The 22,310-nt window shown below is 36.3% G+C and overlaps 1 protein-coding gene across 2 annotated transcripts in view; it reads right to left on the reverse strand.

The window, feature by feature from the left end:
- Window positions 1-22,106, reverse strand: part of ENPP6 (ectonucleotide pyrophosphatase/phosphodiesterase 6) — a 183,199-nt gene extending 161,093 nt beyond the window's left edge. Inside the window, exon 1 of one of the 2 annotated variants that reach the window (XM_051963753.1) lies at window positions 21,352-22,096. In XM_051963753.1, the coding sequence (XP_051819713.1) occupies window positions 21,352-21,592 (241 nt within the window). In that variant the 5' untranslated portion in view covers window positions 21,593-22,096. Of the gene's footprint in view, window positions 1-21,351 lie in introns of both variants that reach the window. The other variant, XM_051963754.1, reaches the window with a different exon arrangement.
- Between the last annotated feature and the right edge of the window lie 204 nt (window positions 22,107-22,310).

The raw sequence follows: 22,310 nt of genomic DNA on the forward strand, positions 1-22,310 counted from the left end.
GGTGGCAAAGATCAAGGAAAGTCCTGAAAAATAGTTAGTGGGAGTCTGCCTTAGGCTTCTGTGTGGTTATAGTTAGAGACAATGGAACCTATTCATTGAAAGGAGATTCTGAAATATGAGTATGTTTTTTAAAAATAAATGTTCACCCCAAAATAAGTGTTCACATGCTGAGTCAGGAATTAGCGGTCTTAATGTTTTTTTTAAATTGTCATTTAACTTATTCTTGGCACAAATCCTAGATTGGCATAGTCAATTGCTTCAGAAATGCTGTTCCCCTTCTCCTCAGCATTCAAAAGCTTGGTGGGGAGACACAGCCAGGGTGGGGGCGAAGAAAAGGAGAAGAAGAATTTGGGGAAAATCTGGTGATGGATGGATTATTTAATAGGCCTCCCAGACACATACCTGGAAACCCTTTAGAACTGAGAGTCTCTAAAGTTATCAGAAATACAGTTGTTTATCCTTTTCCAGGGCTGAAGGATTACTCCTTCATTTCTCTACCCCATCCCTATCCTGTCACAGAAACTGAATCTATTTACCACTCATTATGATAATTAGGGCACAGAGTTCATGGGATGTGAGCCTGAGAGAAGGGGAAATACAGCCCCTCTGTCTCAGTCACAAGACTCAAGACAAAAGAAAAACCGTCTTGTCTCAATAAGATATTTTTGGTAAATTGTAAAGTCTTAAAATGTAAACTCACAAATAACAGATCTGCCTGTTTCCCATTGAAATTGTTGCAATTAAGCAAATTGTAGCTGATTATTATTATCAAAACAATTCAATGAGCCAGTCAATTATATCTCCTCTATTTCCTCTCTTCCTGTGATATAGAGAATAAGTTTCTACCATATGAACACAATAGAGGGCTCTTCTCCACAGCAGTTTCTTAACAATAGTCCATCCTCTATATGGCTACTGGATTGTTTTCCAAATAAAATTCTTCAAATACAGACATGAAACATCAAGAACCTCCGCTGGTTTCACTGATATGGGAAAATAATCATAATTCCTACACACCTTAGTAGATGATTTCACAAGTTGCTACTGTGATAAATGATTCATTTGGATCTCTACTCTATTCCAATCAATGTTAATCAGTTTGATATGATTACATAGGGGTAGTGATTTGGTATATTAGACCCCAGTGCTAAATTTTTGGCCCTTAAAGCAAGATCTATAAACTAATGGATTTCTGTATTTGTATAGCCCTTCTAGTGTTCAAGTATTAAATCTTGTATAAGACACATAATAATTAGATCCTGGAAGAAGGGGACATCTCAGATCATGAGGAATATGTAAGATCCATTTCAGTAGAGGGGACCATGCATTTTTTAATAAAGTACCATTGGTTCAAAGCTCTATTTCAATGATTTTTCATGCAGGTTGAACAATTTATAATACCCACACCATAGCAGTCAAACAATAATCCCATCCAAGCCAAAACTGGTCCTTGGAAAACAATTCATTTCTGGGTTCCTACCTTAGGCAGGGAATCTTCACCATTCTTGTTATTGACAGTGTGATGAAGCCCATGAATCCCTTCTCAGAATGTTTCTATACAAATGTTAAGATTCATTTTGAGGTTTTCTCTAACTCTCTAAAATATGTCCTAGTTAAAAGTGCCTGTCTTCGGGTCACATGTGATTTTTTTTAATCACTGTTGCCAATCAAAGGCAATAGTTTTTGAAGAGAGATTTAGGAATTTAACAACTAGTTGATAAAGAAAATGTGAGAATTTAATTTGAATTTGAATTACCAGACCACTCCTTAAAATATAAGAATGACAGGGTCTAGATAACCTATGGAGTAAATTCAACAAGGGCTGATAAGAGCATTTTTAACTAGTCTTGAAAATCTCATGAACTCCAAAAAGGAATAAATATGAAGAAAACTGCTACAGTGTAGAAAAAAGACTAATAGGAAGGCTTCAGGAATTCACAGAAGAAAAATCCAGGAAACCAGCAGCAATATAACCAATGTCCCAGAGGTCTCTAATCAAATATACAAAGTATGTATAGCAAGCACTTCCAGCTAAAAATTGTTTTTTTTTTTTAAATGAGGGAAACACACATGTTTTTATTTTTTAATCATGCAAAACATTTCTATTTTAGTCATGTAGTGAAAGAAAACATAGACAAAAAAAAACCTGAAGAAAAATAAATTGAATCATTGTTTTCTTGAGAACAGTCATTCAGAGCTACTCATCTTATAATATTGCCATTACTCGGTACATAGAAAATTTCACTTAGCATCAGCTCATGTAAGTGTTTTCAGGTTTGTTTGTTTTTTAATCTGAGACCATTGTAGTCATAATTTCTTATAGCACAATAATATTCTATCATAATCATTCAACCATTCCCCACTGATGGGAATCTCCTCAATTTCTAACTCTTTGCTGTTGTAAATATTTTTGTACATATAGGCTCTTTTCCTTTTTGATTTTTTTATATTTTTTGCAATACAGACTTAGTAATGGTATTGCTAGATGGTTTTATAGCACTTTGGGCAGAAAGGTGGTACAGTGGATAGAGTGCTAGGCACAGAGTAAAACTTATCATCCTGAGTTCAAATCCGTTCTCAGATATTTACTAGTTGTGTGACTGTGGGCAAATTACTTAACACTGTTTACTTCAGTTTCCTCATCACCAAGAAAAACCCAAATGAGAAAAAGAAAAATTGAACATGACTGAAAAACTGAACAACAACATTTGGTTGAGAGAAGGAAAGGGATGGAGTAAAATAGACTAAAAGTATATGTTGAGAAGACATGTGAGGAAATTCAAGAATCAGAGGGGAAAAGCAAGATGAAAAGCATCTGAATGAAAATTCATGAGGAGGGACAAAACAGGAGCATTATTTTCATCAGAACAAACCACAGACCTCCTGAGAAAGGAGAAAGGAGGATTTGAAAAACAGGTTAAAGATCCATGATATAGTAATTATAGGAAATTTCCAGATATCAGCTGGAATACTTTCTGTGTCCAATGCAGAATCACTAGTAATCTCTTGACTTATCTTAATGATGGTTTCATCCTTCTAAAGGGAGAAGAATTAAGGAAAGAAATATCTATTCTCACTAAAAGGAAAGGATTTGTTGTTGGGATGAAATTTGCGAGATACTTGAGGGGAAGTGACCACTTAAGTCAATGAATGCAGAACTTGTGGTTGAGGACAGAAAAAATAAGTATAATCTGACATGCGCTTGAGATTTGGGGAGAGTTGTTTTCAAAGGTTTCAGAGAAAGGACACATAGTCTTCTTTCAAACTAAAATTCAACAAGAGAAGTTCTCTTAGGAAGGAATTTAAAAGAATGTAATTCTAAAGATACAAAGGGAAATAATTCTTTTCAGGAGGAAAGGGGGATGTTGTCTAAAGAGACTTATAGTGATAGACAGGAAACTCATCAACAAAATTAGTTTGTTAAGAAGACATGAGGTGAAAAATGAGTCTAACCAAAATCCTTTTATGATACAGATATGATGCTGATACCTAAACCAGGAAGGGTCAAAACAGAGGAAGAAAATAATAGACCAATTTCCCTAATGAATATTGAGGCAAAAATCTTCAATAAAATATTAGCAAAGAGATTACAACAACTTAACAGCAGGATAATATACTATGACCAAGTGGAACTTATATAAGGAATATACGTTCAATAATTGCCATATCAATAACAAAACTACCAGAAATCATATAATTCTCTCAATAGATGCAGAAAAAGCATCTGACAAAATACAACACCCATTTCTATTAAAATGTTTGCCTCTGATCACGGTATTATTCAATATTGTACTAAAAAACGTTACTTTTAGCAATAAGAGAAGAAAAAGAAAGGTAATAAGGAAACTAAAATATCACTTTTTTCAGATGATATGATGATATATTTAGAGAATCCTAAAGAATTGACTAAAAAACTACCACAAACAATGAACAACTGTAACAAAGTTGCAGGACATCAAATAAACTCATACAAATCAGCAGCAAAATTTGTATAAAAATAAAGTTAGATCTAAACAATTGGAGAAATGGCAATTGCTCATGCATAGAGCAAGGTCATAGAATAAAAACAACAATTTTTCCAAATTAATCTACTTATTTAATACCACACTAATCAAACTGTAAAAAAAATATTACTTTGTAAAACTAGAAAAAATACTAATAAAATTCATCTGGAAAAAAAAAAGATCAAGAATATCAACAAAATTAATGAAAAAAAATGTAGAGGAAAGGTGTCCTAGCCAAACCCATATCTAAAACTATATTATAAAGTGGTGTTCATCAAAACCATTTGGTACTGGCTAACAAATATAGTAGTGGATCAGTGAAATAGGTTACCAACACAAGACACAAAAGTCAATGACTATAGTAATCTAGTGTTTGAAAAACCCAAAGACTCTAACTTCTAGGATAAAAAACTCTATATTTGACAAAAATTGCTAGGAAAACTGGAAAATAGTATGGCAGAAACTAGGTATTGACCAACATCTAACACCCTATTCCAAGATAAGATCAAAATGGGTTCATGATTTAAATATAAAGAGTGATACTATAAGCAAATTAATAGAGCCTATCAGATCTATGAAGGGAGTAATTTATGACCAAAGAAGAACTAGAGAACATTATGTAAGGCAAAATTTAAAAATTTTTGAACAAATAAAACCAATGCAACCAAGTTTGGAAAGGAAACAAACAAATTTTATAGCCAGTTTTTCTGTAAAGACCTCATTTCTAAAATATATAGAGAACTGACTCAAATTTATAAGAATTCAAGTCATTCCCCAATTGATAAATGATTAAGGGATATGAACAGACAATTTTCAAATGAAGAAATAAAGTCATTTCTAGTCATATAAAAACGCTCTAAATAATTATTAATTAGGGAATGAAAATTAAGACAACTCTGAGGTACTTTACTTCTCTCAGATTGGCTAAAATGACAAGAAATTTATAATGATAAATGTTGGACGGGATGTGGGAAAACTGGGACACTAATATATTTTTGGTGAAATTGTGAATTGATCCAATCATTCTGGAGAGCAATTTGGAACCATGCCTAAAGGGCCATAAAACTGTGCATACCCTTTGATCCAGCAGTGTCTCTACTGAGTCTATAATTCAAAGAGATCATAAAAAAGTGAAAAGAACCCATAGATTCTAGAAGTGTTTGTAACAGCCCTTTGTATAGTGGCAAGGAACTGGAAACTGAATGGATGCCCATCAGTTAGGAAATGGTTGAATAAATTATATTCTATAAGAAATGATGAGCAAGCTGATTTCAGAAAAGCCTGGAAAGACTTACATGAATTTATGCTAAGTGAAGTGAGCAGAATCAAGAGAACATTGTACACAGTAACAACAAGATTATCCATCAATTTTCACTTTTTGTTCGATATTTCTTTCTCATGTTTTTTTTTCCCTTTTGGTATGATATTTTGTTGTCCAACATGACAAATATGGAAATATGCTTTTTAAAATTGCACATATTTAACCCATATCAGATTACTTGCTGTCTTGGAGAGTGAGAGATAAGGGAAGGAGGGAGAAAATTTTGAAATACAAAGTCTTTACATGTATTTGAAAAATAAAGTACTATTGAATATTAAAAAAAGAAAGAAAGAAAAATGAAAAGCTTATTTCAGAAAAGGCTGGAAAGACTTTCATGAACTGATGCTGAGTGAAGTGAACAGAACCAAGAAAACATTGTACACAGTAACAAGATTATGTAAAGATCAACTGTGGAGGGCTTGAGTCTTCTCAACAATGCAATGTTTTAAAGCAATTCCAATGGACTTGGTATGAAAAATTCCATCTGCATCCAGAGAGAGAAATATGGAGGCTGAAGGTGAATCAAAGCATAGCATTTTCCATTTTTTGTTTATTTCTTTCTTTTTCATGGTTTTTCCCCTTTTGATCTGATTTTTCTTGCACAGCATGATAAATATGGAAAAAATATGTTTAAAAGAATTGCGCATATTTAACCTATATCAGATTGCTGGCTGTCTTGAGGAGAGGGGAGGTAAAGGAAGAAGGGAGAAAAATCTGGAACACAAAGTCTTAGAAAAAATGAATGTTAAAAGCTAACTTTACATGTATTAGGAAAAATGCAATGCTATTGAGGGAAAAAAGAGAGAGAAAGAAGATAGGGAGCCAAGAGTGGTGACATGTGCCTATAATCCTTGATGTTGAGGAGGATGAGGCTCATAGATAGTTTGGGTACAGGTAACCTGAGTTGCAAAAGGGGTAAAAACAGATTGAGTGTCCACATTTAGAATGGCACCAATCTGATGAGCTCCCTGAGAATGGAGAAGGAAGCAGGCTGACTGAGGATGAGCAAGAAATAGAAAAGTTTCCACCAGAGTAAAGGGCAAATAGAAAAGGATAATCCAGTAATATGCAGGAGCCAACTTGAACTAGCAGGTGAAACCCAATTATAAATTTTCAATGTGGAAATCAGCTGCTACAAATCAGGGTTTACATAGAAGAATTAGACTTATTCTATTTAGCCTAAGAAAAGAATTAGCAGTCAAATATGGAAACTACAGAAAGTACATTTTGGTAGCAGCACATTGTAGTGGCCCCCTATTGGTTAAGCTAATTTTTAAAAATAGTATCACCAAGACTTGACTGGTTTATGAGACTAAAGGCTTAGACTTGAGTATGTTTACAAATAGCAGAGAATGAACCAGAAGATAAAGAGAGTTTAGAGAAATGGAAAGTGGGAAGATTATTGCAATCTGTTGGAGGAGACAGGATGGAATAAAATCAAATGTACAAGTAGTGGAACTAGCCTTGTTAAGAAGAGGCTCATCTCTTCATCAGAGATCGATGAAATATGGTGCCCTATATGAAAATCTGACCATTAGCTCTTTCTGGATCTTGTTCCATGCTCTTCCACTTCTATATTTTCATGTAAATCCTTCACCACATTTGGAGCACATTCCCTCCATATATAGTTGAAGTCTTTCTTTTCCCCCAAGAACCAGATTATGTATATTTTGGGTACTATATTAAACTTTACCTTAACAGTATCATATTTATTGGGCAGAGGAGGTGGGCATTTGCTACTCATAACATTCAAATACTCAATTTGGACAATAGGGAAATTCTACTCAACATTTATTTATCTTTCCTTGTCCCCATTTCATTGGTTTTGGCCTACCGTTGAGAATTCACTCAGATGCAGTATAAGTAGTCAATAAAAGCACTAACTTTTTGCTTGAAAAACATTAGTTGAGTGTTGCCATATCTTCCAGGAATAATTTTAAAACACAGTTTTTCTTAAAACAATTAAATGCTATTGAAATACTATATTTATTGCAGCAAGTGTAAATTGTGAAGCTGAGATGCAACAAAATATGGATTCTCTGCTGCTTGTGCTAAATTTAGCCTAAGAAAACCTAGGTCCTCCATGCCAGCACCACACCCTTCATATGTGGAACCATCAATTACAACAAGTGGATAAGGTTTGAATACTGTGGATAAATTCACTTACTCTGGCAGCATATTATCCAGCGATGTCCATATGGATAATGAGGTTGACACACACACTGCGAGAGCTAGCTCAGTGTTTGGGAGGCTCAGTAGGAAAGTATGGGGAAGAAGAGGTATTAGACTGGGTACCAAACTGAAGATCTACAGAGCCATTGGGCTGACCTCATTGCTATATACCTGTGAAACCTAAGCAGCATACTAGCGCCATGCCAGAAATAGAAATAAATTGGAAACATATGGCAGCTAGATGGTGCAGTGGATAGAACATTGCCCTGAAACCAGGAGGACCTAGTTCAAATCTGACCTCAAATACTTAATACTTACAAGGTGCATGATCCTCAATTGCTTCTCCAAAAAAAAAAAAAAACTCAAAACAAACAAAAAGAAATCAACACAAATATATAACATCAATAGTTTTTCCCCAATAGATAAGAGTTCATAAGATGAGAATAGTTTTCAAAAGAAGAAATGTAAATTATCTACAACTACATGGGAAAAAGTTCCAAAAATAAAAGAAAAGACAATTAAAACAGGAAACTGAGATTTCACTTTAGACCTATCAAATTGACAAAGAGGATAAAAGCATTGATTGGTTAATGTTGTAAGGGCTATGTGAAGCCAGGCAGATTAATTCACTGTTGGTAGGACTGAGAATAAGTCCAATTGGTCAGTAAAGTAATGTGAAATTATTAGAAAAAGATCAATAACTATTCAATATGAATTAACATATCTATCTATAAATATGTCTGCTTTTAACATGAATATTAATATGCAATATAAACATAAGGGAATCCTAGTATTCCATGAGAAATAATGAAAAAGAGGAATTCAGATGTCAATAGATGGCCTATAATGCCAGTAATTTATGACTGATTATCTTATGCAACTTGCTCTTTCCTACCCAAAATAAAGGAGGGATTGGGTAGATACAGAAATTGATCATTACATTGGAGGCAGTGGCAGTATAGGGAATATAGGACTGAGTCTGGAGTCATATAGACCTGTGTTCAAATCCTGCTTAAATCTCTACTAGCTGTGTGATGCTGGGCAAGCATCATTACTAAGGTTAACTGTAGTAAAATGGAGATAATAGTACTTGCCTCCTAGGATTATTGTAAAGATCAAATGAGACAATTTTGTAAAGCACTTTGCAAATCTTAGAATACTATATAAATGCTAGCTATTATTGTAATTTTTGTTCATCTTTTTCGATGTTATATACAAGATAAACAAATGCTAGAATGTGTTGGTAGGTCTGAGACAGTCAGAACTTATCAGGCACATTTTATTGTGGGTTAGTGCTAGTATTTTTAATATTCAAATATTCCGTTTGGACAATTCCATTCAGATATTTACTCTGACCCAGTCCCCATCCTACCCTATTGGCCAAGATTATTAATGAGCTATTCACTCATTTCTTTGGTAATGTCCAAATAAACATCTATAGAGACAATGGAACAACATTAATAAGCAGAGAAGCTTCAGAATTTTCAGTGACTCTAGAGGAAAAACAAACAAACAAAAACAGGAAAAATACAGTTCCACCAAGGCCAAGAGAGGCCATTCAGTCAGTAATCATTAGCCTCTATGATAAGTGGCCTTGAACCCCAGCCGATGCAAAACTGAATGTCTCTCCTGAGACAGGCAAGGCAGGGGACAGGAAGAGTATGCAGGAATTCTTCTACTCAGGAATTCTTTAATCTCAAAGAAAAAACATCTGTCTGTTTGGATGGGAGGCCACAAATTTTATAATACTACAAGAACAGTTTCCTTCCATTTTACATAAATGTTAGATATGTAGTTTTATCATGGGTGTGGGGGGAGGGTGTGGGTACATTGTATGTGGGGGGAAGTGTAGGAGGGGATGAAAGAAAGAGAGATGCTTCCTTGAAGACTCCTGACACATCCTGGTTGCTCCCAGAAAAGTCAGCTTCTCAGCCCTCTTGCTAACCCTCTAAGACATCAGATTTTCTTTACCCAGAATTCATGCTACTGATGAAATGATAAGTCTAATCTCTGTCCTCATATAATACAAAGATACATATGAATAACATGAATATGAAAGAATGGGATTGTTGGGAAAATCCAAAGAGAAAATAGGCAAATCCAAAGTTATTTGACAATTTTAAAGCAATACTTAGGTTTGATAGATAGATAGATGGATAGATAGCTAGATAAATGGATAGATGGATATAAAATTACTACATTAATAAAGATAGATAATATAAAAGAAGACATTAATAAAGAAGATGGATAGACAAAGATCAATAAATTCAGATGATAAAGAGATTAATAATAGACATTAATAAAAAAGATATATGACAGAGAGATAATTGACATTACTTAACAAAGATAAATAGAGATTGAAGATAGATGAAGGCAGACATAAATAAAAATAGATGTTAATTGAGATAGATTACAGGCAGGTGTTAAATATAGCTAGGTAGATAGATAGATAGACAAAGACAGACAGACAGATAGATAGATGGTCAATGTTCCCAGAGAGGGAATCTGTTGATCAGTGATAACCAAGTTCCTCAGACAATAGTGAATAGTAAATAGATTACCCCTCAAACCTACTTGTGAAGCCCTAACTGTCCTATAAATCTATTTTCTTGCTTTTAGTTCTTTGCTAAATTCTTTTGGAACTTAGCCTGCTTCAATTTGCCCCTTGACTTCAAGCCTGAAAATTCTTTTATGATACCTCACAACATCAAACTCCAACCTTTTGGATCCCTTTCCCTTCTAACTTCAACAACAGCAGGCGAGCAATGTGGCATTCTGAATTGAGTCACCGAAAGGGACCAAACTAAACTCAGCAGTTGTTGGAAGCTGCTGCTGAGTCTGGATGCGGTCAAAAACTTCTTGCAGTTTGATTTCCTTTTAAAGACAGCCCATTGGGATTGGTGTTTTATGTGTGTTTGAAAGAAGAAAAGGGATAAAACAAAAATGAACCCTTACCCCAAATTTCTCTCACTCAATCATAAGTTTACCTCAAAATTTAATCAGATCTTATTTTATTTGTTTTGCGTTTTTGAGTTTTATAGATGTCTTTTTTTAATCTGTTATTTCCAGATATAGCACTCATTCTTTCCCCCAGGATTTACTTCCCACTCTTTAAGGAAGCCAATATGTAATTGAATCTGATGATATAGTCCAGGGTTTTTTAAACTCTTTCCACTCAGCACATCTTTTCACTCAAGAAATTTTTATATGACCTCGGGTATATCAGTAAAAGAAATATATATCTATATATAAATCAAACATTAAACTGATAATAAATCATAATTTTGTAAATATGTCTTCAGTTATGAGACTTTTTATGGGTATGTGAGCCACAATTTAAGAAGCTGGAATATAGGCAACAAACTGCACCTGTAGTCCCCCACCACTAAAAGAGCCACAATCTAGAGAGAGAACTATGGAGACTGAATGTAAATCAATACATGCTATGTACACTTTTTTTTCTCTCCCACTTTTTTCTCATGGTTTTTCCCTTTTGTTCCGATTTTTCTCTCCTAAAATGGTTCATTTGGAAATATGTAAAAAATAAACGTATATGTATCTGTATAACCAAAAACAAATGTTGTTTTATATGTAACTGAGGAAAATAAAAATAATAAAATTAATTAACAAAAAAGGTGAAAATACTTTTTTTGCTCAAAAAAAAATACAATAAAAGAACCACAATCTAAAAGAATCATTGGCTTAGAATTAGAAAAGAGTTCATGTGGACTAAACATCTTACTTTTTTAAGGAGAAGGAAAATGAGACTTAGGAGTATTAAATGACTTGTCCAAGATCATAGTCAATAAATAAGCTGGGTTTGAAGCTCAGTCCCACTGACTTCAAATCCTATTAGTATCAAATTTGGTATTACCAGGACTCTGGATCTGGCTTCTATTAAATGTTTTCTAAATTTATGTAATTCCAATCAATATTCTCTTGTTTTTGCTTACTGGATCCTACATCAAGTCATATAAGTCTTCTCATCTTTCTCTGAGTTTCTTATATTTGTTCCCAGTTAGTTCAATAGTTTGCCATTCTTTGAAATGTCATAATCTAAGCACCCCACCTCCAATCAATGGGTATTCATTCTGATTCCACTTCCAAAAAGTGATCTTATATAACATTCTTGTATATAGGGAGTGAGGATTTCCTTTATATGTGGATTCAGGAAGAGACCTGAATTCAAACCTATCTTCAACCACTGTTTGCCTCAGTTTCCTCATCTATAAAATCTGGATAATAATAGCACCTATCTCCCAGAGTTGTTGTCAGGACAAAATGAGATAATAATTTTAAAGAGCTTACCACAATACCTCACACATAGTAGGCCCAATATAAATATTAATTATTTTATTATTTTTAATTACTACCAACCTCCCAGATTTGTTGTGGGAGAGGATCACAAAAGAAAACAATTGTAAAGTGCTTAAAGTGTCTGACACATGGTAAACATTAAAATATAAATGTTAGTTTTTATTATTGTTACTCTTATTATGATTTTTATTATTATTGCCTTTCCAGTAGGATTGTTGTAAAAAAGAAAAGGGATATTAATTGTAGAGCACACTGCCTACACATTGTAAACACTATAAAAATGTTGGCTATTGTTGTTGTTATTATTATTATCACCTTCTTACAGGATTGTTGAGAGTTAAATAATAGTTGAAAAGCACTTAGCATATTGCTTGCCATATAGTAAAGTACTGTATAAATGTTACAATAATAATAATAATTATTTTACCTATCTTATAGAGTTACTGTAAATATTAGATGAAATATTAATTATAAAGTACTTATCATAGTGCCTAGCACATTGTAAGTATTTAGAGCACAATGATAGTTTCTATTAATTATTACTTACCTCCCAGATTTGTTGTGAGAATCACAAAAGAAAATAATTGTAAAGCACTTAGTGCAGTACCTGGCACACAGTAAGCATTATAGAAATGTTAGTTATTATTACACTATGTAGCCTCTAGGAGTAGAATCAGAAGCAGAGACTCACAGGACTTACACTACTGGAAGCATTTGACAAGCATTTTTGTTTGTTTATTTTGAATTCTAACTAGAGGATGAATAAGGCACCTCTTATTTGAGGCCCTATTTTTTTTTTTTGCCTACCTTCCCTCCAGGATGCCTCAGAGGCTCTATTATAGGCCTCAGTTCTCTTAAAGGACCACACAGGAAAGGAAAGAAAGAGGCCTTGCTTCCTGAGCAGCTCACTAATGGACTCACAGCATGAACTGGAGGGGAGAGATGCTCTAGGCTTCTGACTCATGAGAATTGCATCCACAGGATTTCTCTTCAGTCCTTAGCTCAAGAATCTTCTTTGTGCTGAACCCTCCCCAACTGCTTCTGTGCTTCACCCCCCAAATGTTGTCTAACACTTACCTACTTTATATGTCTTTTCTATATTGTCTGTATAGGATTCACTTATTAGAAAGTTAGTTTCAGAAGGGCAGAGGTCATTTAGTATCTTCAACTACAAGCACATAGTAGTCACTTAATAAAGGCTTTCATAATTTACCACAGACTTTTTATTAATACTTGATTAAGCACTTAACTTTTCTGTGACTTCTTTTGCTTTCTTAATTTTAATGTGTTAAAATTCAATTTTTAAAAATTAAACTTAATTAAATTTTAAAATTAATTTCATTTGAAAAATAAAATTACTTAGTTTTAAAAATAGTTTAATTTTCATTAAATTTAAATTAAAATAATTTTGATTTAAAATTCATTAAATTATTTTTTATTTTAAAATGAAATTAATTTAAGAATGAAATTTTAAATTGGTTTAATTTTAAAATGAAATTTAAATTGATTTATTTTAAAGTAAATTTTAAAATGAAATTGAAAATTAATTTTAAGATAAAATTTAAATTGATTAAATATTTAATTTTAATTTAATTTTAAAGATAATATGATATATAAATTTTAAATTTAATTAAATCTCAAGGAAATATAATATAGACTGGAAAGAACAGTGGGTGATACAGTAGATAGATAATGGTTTGCCATTTTCTTCTCCAGTTCATTTGACAGATGAGGAAACTGAAGCAAGCATGATTAAATGATTTATCCAGGGTCACACAACTAGTAAGTGTCTGAGGCCAGATTTGAACTCTGGAAGATGAATCCTTCTGACTCCAGGATGGTACTCTATCTATTACGCTCTACCAAGCTAATCCTGAATAAATGGTTATTGGTTTTGCTATTATATGGCCCCTGTAAGTATTGTCAAACACTTTCCAGACGAAGGGAGATCAGGCAAAGATCTTGCAGGGATTTTTAGAAATTAGGAAATTGTAGCTCGGGGTGGTTATTCCTTGGTGGTCAAAAAGCTAATGAGTCTCGATAGGAATTTAAGTCTTCTGTTCTAAATCCCATGACCTCCCCATCCCTGTGCTGCCTGACCTAATAATAAAAATAAATCTAATAAGATTCGTGCACTTACATACCGATCCTCCAGTTTGCATCTTACCACCTGGATGCTGATTGCCCTGACCACCTCAGAGAACAGGGTCTTTCCCATTCCCAAAATGCCTACAATACACATTGGCCCAAACAGAGATTTCTTTACAAGTATTTGAACTATTCTCATGTGGAAAAGAAATTAGGTTTGTTTTGTTTCACCTCTGAGGGAAAAATTAGAAGCAATAGGTGAAAAGTATCAGAGAGGAAGATTTTGGCTCTATATTAGGAAAAATTGCTTACAAGTTAGGACCATTCACAAGTACAGAGAGCTGTTTTGGGAAGTAGGGAGATAAAAATGCTTTGAAGGAAATGTATTAATTTGAAATCATTTGTAAGAATCTCAGCCTTTGGAAGGGATACTAGTGGGCATTTTGTGCAAGCCCGAACTGAGCATTTCCTCATTACACTCCCCACCCCATCTCCAGAAGCAATTCTTTGCACTTTTGGACAGCTCCTATCATTGAATTTTCCTTTATATTGAACATCACTTTCCCCAATTTCCAACCACACTGCTCTCTGGGATTGAACATAATAACCTTTATTCCTTAGAAGTGCAGTGCAAAGTGCCTCACCTAGAGTCAGGAAGCCTCATCTTCCTGAGTTCAACTGGCTTCAGACACTCAGTATCTGTGTGACTTTGAACAAGTCACTTAACCTACTTGCCTCAATTTCCTCCCCTGAAAAATAAGCTGGCAAAGGAAATCCCCCTGCCCAAAAAAAATAAAAAAACCCAAACAGATTCGCAAAGAGTCAGACATGACTAAAAATCAATTCAATAACAAGAGCAGCATGGTCTTTGACACTTGCTATAGGCTGAAAGATTCATTCATGATTTGCAAGCAATCTGTTGATGATGCTCCCTGAGCTCAGTGGTCAGAGGACTCTCTCACTATATGTCACCTTTCCAGCTTAATAAAGTCTTCCCAAGGATGTGCTGCTCTGCTGGAGTCGCCCCAGGACTTATCTATGGCCAGAGAGGCATTAGAAGCAGGCTTTAGTGAAGACTCCCTTATGATAGTGTTTCAGATATTTGAAGACAGTTCACATATTTCTGCAAAGTCCTCTCTTCTTTTGATATGATTTCCCCAAGCCCTTCTGTTGATGCTTGTATGATTTTTCAGGTCACCCTCATTGTTGTAGTTACTCTTCTCTGCACAGATACCAATTTGTTAATGTTCTTCCTAAAATGTGATGTCGAGAACTAGATCTGACAATATGGATTTCTGTCAGCCTTGGGATTCTCTAACACTAAAATATTAATCCACAGCTTCATGCACTTCCCTATTAGCTTTTAATGACCCAATAATGTAGGATTCTGGAGCATATTGGCCCTGTCCCCCACCACCACCTCCTGCCCCATGAATTGAAGTAGGCTCACTACTCAGATGTCTACCTTATGCAGTATAAACCGAGATCATACACATCTTCACACCTCTCTCCTCTGTCTCTTCTCCTTTAAGATGGTGTATTTTCCAACTCTTACTCTCTAGAGAAGTGGGCAGTTCATATAGGCAGAAGATATGTTAAAGAACTTGCCATGCAGTCCTATTATCTAGTGAATAAGCAATTCTCAGTCATACTGTCACTCCAACCACCACAGTGCCTCTATGCAAGACTTTTTCTTTGTACCTCAGCTTCCCCATCTGCAAAATAGGAGGCTTGGAGTATGGCACCTGGGATCTCATGACCTTATTAAATGCTCCTTTCCATGTGTCTCATAGTCCCAAGGAAGAATGTTCTTATTCTATGATCATGGACCTATTAAATTAATTCCCTATGTTCCTCCTTTGAGTTTCTTCTATCTCCTGAAATTCAACCTGATTGTTGAGTAATGTGCTCAGCATTTCCACCAGCAAGTACCCTGACTCCACTTTTATAATGTGCATCCAGAAATGGGAATCTGTGCTAAAGACAGCAGTACAGTGCCCACAAGAGAATGAGCAAGAAAGAGAAGTCACAGAACAGAAAAGTGGGGATGAATATTAAACTACCATTGAGAATATAGGTATTCTCAACTCTAGGCTAGTCTAACACTACTCAATGATCTACAAAGTAAGCTGTGCTCTTTTTTCTCCCTTAGGAGCTGGGGAAGAAGACAGGTTTAGATGGTAGGTAAGGGTTAAGGACAGCTAAATGGCACAGTGGATAGAGTGCCAGGTTTGGACTAAGTTAAAATTGAATTCAAATGTGGCATTAGATACATACTAGTTATGTGACCTTAGGCAAATGACTTACCCCTGTTTGCCCCAGTTTCCTCATCTGTAAAATGAGTTGAAGAAGGAAATGGCAAACCACTCCAGTATCTTTGTCAAGAAAATTCCAAACAGGAATCATAGAGAGTCAAGAATGACTGAAAATGACTAAACCAAAACAATCAAGGTTGAGGAGGGAGCATCCAAGTCTGCCATCTGCCATGACTACGTGGACTGACATCCTGGGGATGCTCTAGAAGCTTATAAGAGGTGGGTACTAAGTTCCTCTTAGGATCAATCAAATGGAGGAGAAAATAAGACCTTTAGATACCAGATATAAGAGCATGGTAAGGGAACAGAGAATAGAAAAAGAATCTATGATATTGTGAAATTTTGCTTTTCTGAAGGTCTTCCCTGAGAATTCAGAGCTAGAAGGGACATGAGATAATAGCAGTTATCATTTAACAACCAAAAGCATTTATTAAGCACCTATTACATACCAGGTACTTTGCTAAGTTTGGAGGATACAAAGAAAGATAAAAGGCATTCTCTGTTCTCAAGGAGCTCTCTGATAGAAGAGACAACACTCAAAAAATGCTATGCACAAAAAAGATACAGATAGAATTTTATTATGTTGTTCAGTCATTTCTTTTGTGTCTGACTCTCCATTTTGGGTTTTCTCGGAAAAGATATTGCCATTTCCTTTTCCAGCTCATTTTACAAATGAGGAAACTATTTGAACTTGGGAAAATGAAGCTTCTTGATTTTAGTTCCAGTGCTCTATTCACTGTGCTACCTAACTCCCCCACAAACTAGAATAAATAGCAGAAAATCAACAAAGGACAGGGATTCAAGGAGATTAAGCTAATATTAAGGGGGTTCAGGAGGAGCAGCTAGGTAACACAATGGATAGAGTACCAACCCTGAAGTCAGGAAAACCTGAGTTCAAATCTAAACTCAGATACTTAACACTTTTTAGCTGTCTGACCCTCGGCAAGTCAATTGACCCTAATTGCCTCAGCAAAAAAAAAAAAAAAAACAGGGGATCAGGAAAGGCTATGACAATAACTTGTCAATATTGGGTCATATGTCCAATAAATGTCAGAAGCAGGATTTTAAACTAGTGTTATTCATAACAACAGCTAGCATTAATATAGTTTCTTTTAAAGTTGCAAAGAACTTTACAAATATCAATTCATTTTATCCCCACAGGAATATCCTCATGAGAAGCAGGTGTTTATTATTCCTATTTTATAGAAGAGGAACCTGAGGCTGACAGAGATTGAATGACTTGCCAAAAGTCCCACAGCTAGGGTTGAATTTAGGTCTTCCTGACTCCAGCTCCAATGATACCATACCATATCACATCTAGGTTGAAGACATAGAATGTTATACAGTACACTCCTGCCCTGCCTTTCAAAAATCAGAAAACTTAGACCAAAAGAGGTTTAATAATTTTTACCTAGTCACACAACTAGTTAGTAAAAGAGCTATGGTGAAAATCTAGATTTTCTGACTCGCAGTCCAATCCACTTTCTCCCCATGGCACATTGTCTCCCTAAGGATTGATAAAGAGAGAATAAACAGCAGACTTTGTAGTCTCAAAAAGATGATGTCACTGGGGTTACACCATTTTTGACTAAGTGCTGGGGTATCCTAGAGTGGAGCTTCATTTGGCACTTAGAGGGCTCTGGGGCAAGTCTTGTACTGGTTCATAAAACACTCACCAAATGCTCCAACCGTATGTTCAAGTATCACTTCTGAGTGGTTTTGTTTTGTTTTGTTTTCCTTTTGTGGGGAAGAATTCTAAAATTTCTAGCAGAAGTAGAGCGCATACTTAAGAAAAATGGTATCAATTCAACCATGGTAATCCTAGGGGCCAAGAGCAAAGTCCCCTTGGTGAGCCAGCATCTCCCTGGCTCAGTCAGACTATTTTAAGTATGGGTGGAGCTTCTAAAAAAGGATTGTAGGATGATAGGCTCATAGCCTCTGAGGTCATTTAGTCCAAACTTTTCATTTTACAGACGACGAAATGTTAAACATAGAGAGGTCATGTTTCTTGCCCAGAACGACACAGCTAGATTGTAACCCAAGCCTTCTACACAGCATGGAGAAGAGGACAATGGACTTAGAATACAGAAGACTTAGATCCAAACCCTGACTCAGAAACTAGCCTGGTTACCTTGGGCCAATCATGTTATATCTCTGTGCCTCAGTTTCCCTATCTGCAAAATGAGGGAGAGGTTGGGCAGATAGCATCAGAAGTCCCTTCTATCTCTAGATCCTACTTTCTCTCTAGAAGGATGTCCTTTCCACTACTATTGGTGTCTGGCATTCATACAGGAGAAAACAGAAAAGGTGAATTATGGCAAAAGTCTCCTTTCCATTCAGGTGCTCCTTCATGACAGGCTGCATCTCAGATCCCCAGGGTTTCCTTTCTGCAGCCATAACTACAGTAGTATTTTCTGTTATAATAGTATCGCCTTTTGTGGTGTGGAAGCATTTGGAAGCCGAGAGAAATCTACATTCAACTTTCAGGGAAATTAGGCTGTCTACCCATGCAAAGATCCTTGGCACACTAATGGATCCGCTCAAGCAGGCCATGCCAAGCAGGACTGTCCCTGTGTGACAGAGAGGCTTTGTCTGGCTCCCCGCTCCTGCCAGCTTCAGGAACGTGGTCCGGGAAACAAAGGATAATGTCACTGACTTGGTTTCTTTGTGGGACCTTTTTCTTAATGCTTCTTTATCTCTTTATTGGGGGCTCCCTCACTCGAATGGGATTTGTTGAATTTTCATTTGGATTAAGAACCCTGCACGTGGCCACCTCTCTCCAAGCTGGGCAGTGAAGGCCTGCCGAGAGATGAGTGGGGCTATCTTGTTTTTTGTGAGACTCTCTGGGCAGAGAACTGAGACCAGGCTTGTGCCACGCATACAGCAGTAGCTGTTGGCCCCTGAAAAACTGCCGAATGGGCTTTGAAGCAAGGTATTGTGCTGGCTTATGAACGTGCCAATTGACTGCATTTAAGGGAAAGAGGAGAGTCTTGTTAGCGTGTTTATTTTAGAGACCTCATTTGTTAGGCAAGAGGCAAAGTGCATCAATCAGTCAAGGAATCATTGCCCATAAAGGAATTCCTTCATTTTCGGTTTTCCACAAAAGCTTTGCTTCCAGATCATGGTGTTCATAAGTTCAGGACATCATAGATTTGTAGTTGGAAAGCACAGTTAGAGGCCAAAGAATTAGTCTAAATCCCTCATTTTTAATTTTATTGTTTTTAAATCCCCCCAAAAATCCCTCATTTTAAATTTGAGGAAACAGAGTCTCTAAAAACAATATGCCCAAAATTGTACGGGTAAATAAATGATTGAGCAGGAATGTGAACCTGTTCCGGTCCATAGGCTCCAAGTCTCTTTCTGCTCTACTCTCTGCAAACATTTGAGAAGCAAACTTGGAATAATGGTTAGAGTACAGGACGCAGCTGGAGTCAGGAAAATCTGAATTCTAATCCTGTCTCAGATATTCACTGATTCTTATTGAGTCAATTAACACACTGTCTCTTTCCTCATCTGTAAAATGAGACGAATAATTCCAACTTAAGGTTGTTGGAAGGATCAAATGAGATAAAAAACAACTAAGGTATTAGTGGATTTGAAGTGGATTGAAAACCTTGACTTGAATTCAGGGAGACCTGAATAGAAAACATAAATTTGTAGACCCTTAAAGCCTTCTTTAGATGCTAATTATCATTCTTTCTATTATTAAGTACAAAAATAGTTCTGCATACTTTAAAGTGCTTATAACTGTTAGCTATCATTACAGGTCTCTGGGCTTGGTATCAGGTATTCAAATTGGTCTTACCTTGCAGAATTGTGAGCATCAAAGGAGATCAAATTTGTAAAAAGTCCTTAGCCCATTACTTAGCACATAAGCAGATGAGATATAAATGCTTATTCTTTTCCTTCCCTCACCTGTGAGCCTCCTGAGCAAGTCACTTTTGCCTCATTGGGCCTCAGTTTCCTCATATTTAAAATGGATGGAAGAGGAATTTAATGATCTCTAAAGTCCCTTCCAGCTCTAAATCTGTGATTCCCATGTACAGATGGATAAGCCGCACCAATATTCCTGAGCACATAAGTGTGGTCACTACACCTCTGAGGGAGGACTCTTAAGATGAATGAGGGCTCCCACCCTACCATGACTAGTCAGCCAATCAATCCAACAACATTCCTTGACTTCCCACTATGCAAAGACCCTGACTTAGGCATTAATTTCTTTACCAAACATTCAGGGATTTCTCTACGTGGAGGGAAGGGTACAGATATTGGTCTGAATTCTGAAAACCACTTAACTCCCACAAAGATTGCTGTAAAAGGTCAGCCAGGAATCCTGGAGAAACTTAGACCCTAGTCTCTGGATTCAATGCATCAAGAGATATGCCTAATGATATTGCTTGGTTTGCAGATTCCTGCCAGTTCAGGAAATGCCCTGGTCTCTGCAAGAGAAAGCCCAACCTACAGGCAGCTTCTCCAAATACAGCGGCTTTCCAAACGGAAACATCTTTTATTCCCAATGTGCTTATCTCCCTGGCAGATAGTGGAAAAAGTAAAAATCTGAATTACACAATGCTTTTTCTCTTTCTTACCCAACTCAGCCCAGAGATGGTCATTGGTCATTAGGCAAAAATTCTACTTCAGTTATCCAAGAGCATTTCTGCTACCTAAGAAATCCTGGATGTATGTCTTAAAATCCCATACTCCAGAAATCAGTGAAACCTCTGACAGGATAGCCAGCAACTGGTTCCAAGTTTGGCTGGGGAAATTCTGAAATTTAGTGTGCTCCATTTGGTCATTTAAAAAATTCCAATTTGAAGCACAGAGATTTTAAAAGGACTTTACTTGCGAAAAGACATAGAAAGCCTGGTCCTGCTAATTATCACCAATTTCTCACTGGCTCTTTTCTCAATGTTGCAATTCAAAGGGAACCCCAAAGTCTCAACTGGAAGGCAGCAGCACCAGAGTTAGAAACAGCCTTTCAGCTAAGGAACCCTCAGCCATTCCTGAAGAGCAAAACAAATATTTGGAACTTGAAAATATGAAGGACTTGAAAAACAGAGCCCAGGAAGGGTGGCTAACAGTTTGAGAGTCAAAGGTAAGTCCTCCCCCACCAAGTAGAGGGATCAATACTCACCTGTCATTAGGGAGTAATAATTAGGGTAGGAAAGGCTGGGAAAGTCCGGGGTCAAGTAATCGACTTTCACACCCCTGCTCACAATCTCTTTGAACCCAGGCAAGGATTCCAGAGTTTCATCACTGATGTAGTCATGGCGAAATCCATCCAGTAGAAACAACAGGAGCTTCCGGCGGACGGAGGTCGGACTACCCAGGTAGAAGGCCAAGAAGAATAAGAGGGTCAGGACTTTTGTTGCCATGCTGTCAGGATGCTACCCCAGGGTCCAGCCAGGGCTGCCTGTGCCTTTGCAGTGTCTGTGGTTGGAGAATCTGAAGCTATTCTCTCTTCTAGGGGCTGGATCTTTCACTGCTTTCCTATCTGAGCCAATTTCACTTTCAGAATTTAAAGGTACAGCACTTCCCTTATTTAAAAAAAAATTAGAAGAAGAATGAAAGCAAGAATCTGTTCATGACCAGCCTTGTTTGGAAAGTTCCTGAGCCCCCTTCTGAAGAAGAATGGGGGATGTCCCCAGCTAGCCCAGCAGTTCACACTAGGGGAGGATAGCAAGCTTGCTACTTTAACACATTCTCCAGAAATTCATACCCACAAGGGAAAGGATGAAAGGAGTAATAGGGCAAGAGAAGAGTAGCCCACACCAACTTTACCATGAGAAAAATATGATCTCTTTTCTTGGGGTGGCTCCAGCAACCAGAATTCAGATTCTCTTGAATTGTCACTCTCTTGAAAAATGCAAGGACTTAATAAGTATTAATGCTTTGAGTTGGATTTTTAATCTTAAGTTTGCTAACAAAAACATTTGGAAATCATAATATAAATGGGGGTAGTGATGGGGAATATGGTATGATGGGAAAAGTTTTGGATTTGGGGTCAAGGGATCTGAGTGCAAATTCTAGCTCTTCTGTCCACACCAACTGTGTAACATTGGGGAAATCACTTAACTTTTCTAGGGCTGTTTC

This window comes from Antechinus flavipes, chromosome 6 (genome assembly GCF_016432865.1).
Source record: "Antechinus flavipes isolate AdamAnt ecotype Samford, QLD, Australia chromosome 6, AdamAnt_v2, whole genome shotgun sequence".
NCBI lineage: Eukaryota > Metazoa > Chordata > Mammalia > Dasyuromorphia > Dasyuridae > Antechinus > Antechinus flavipes.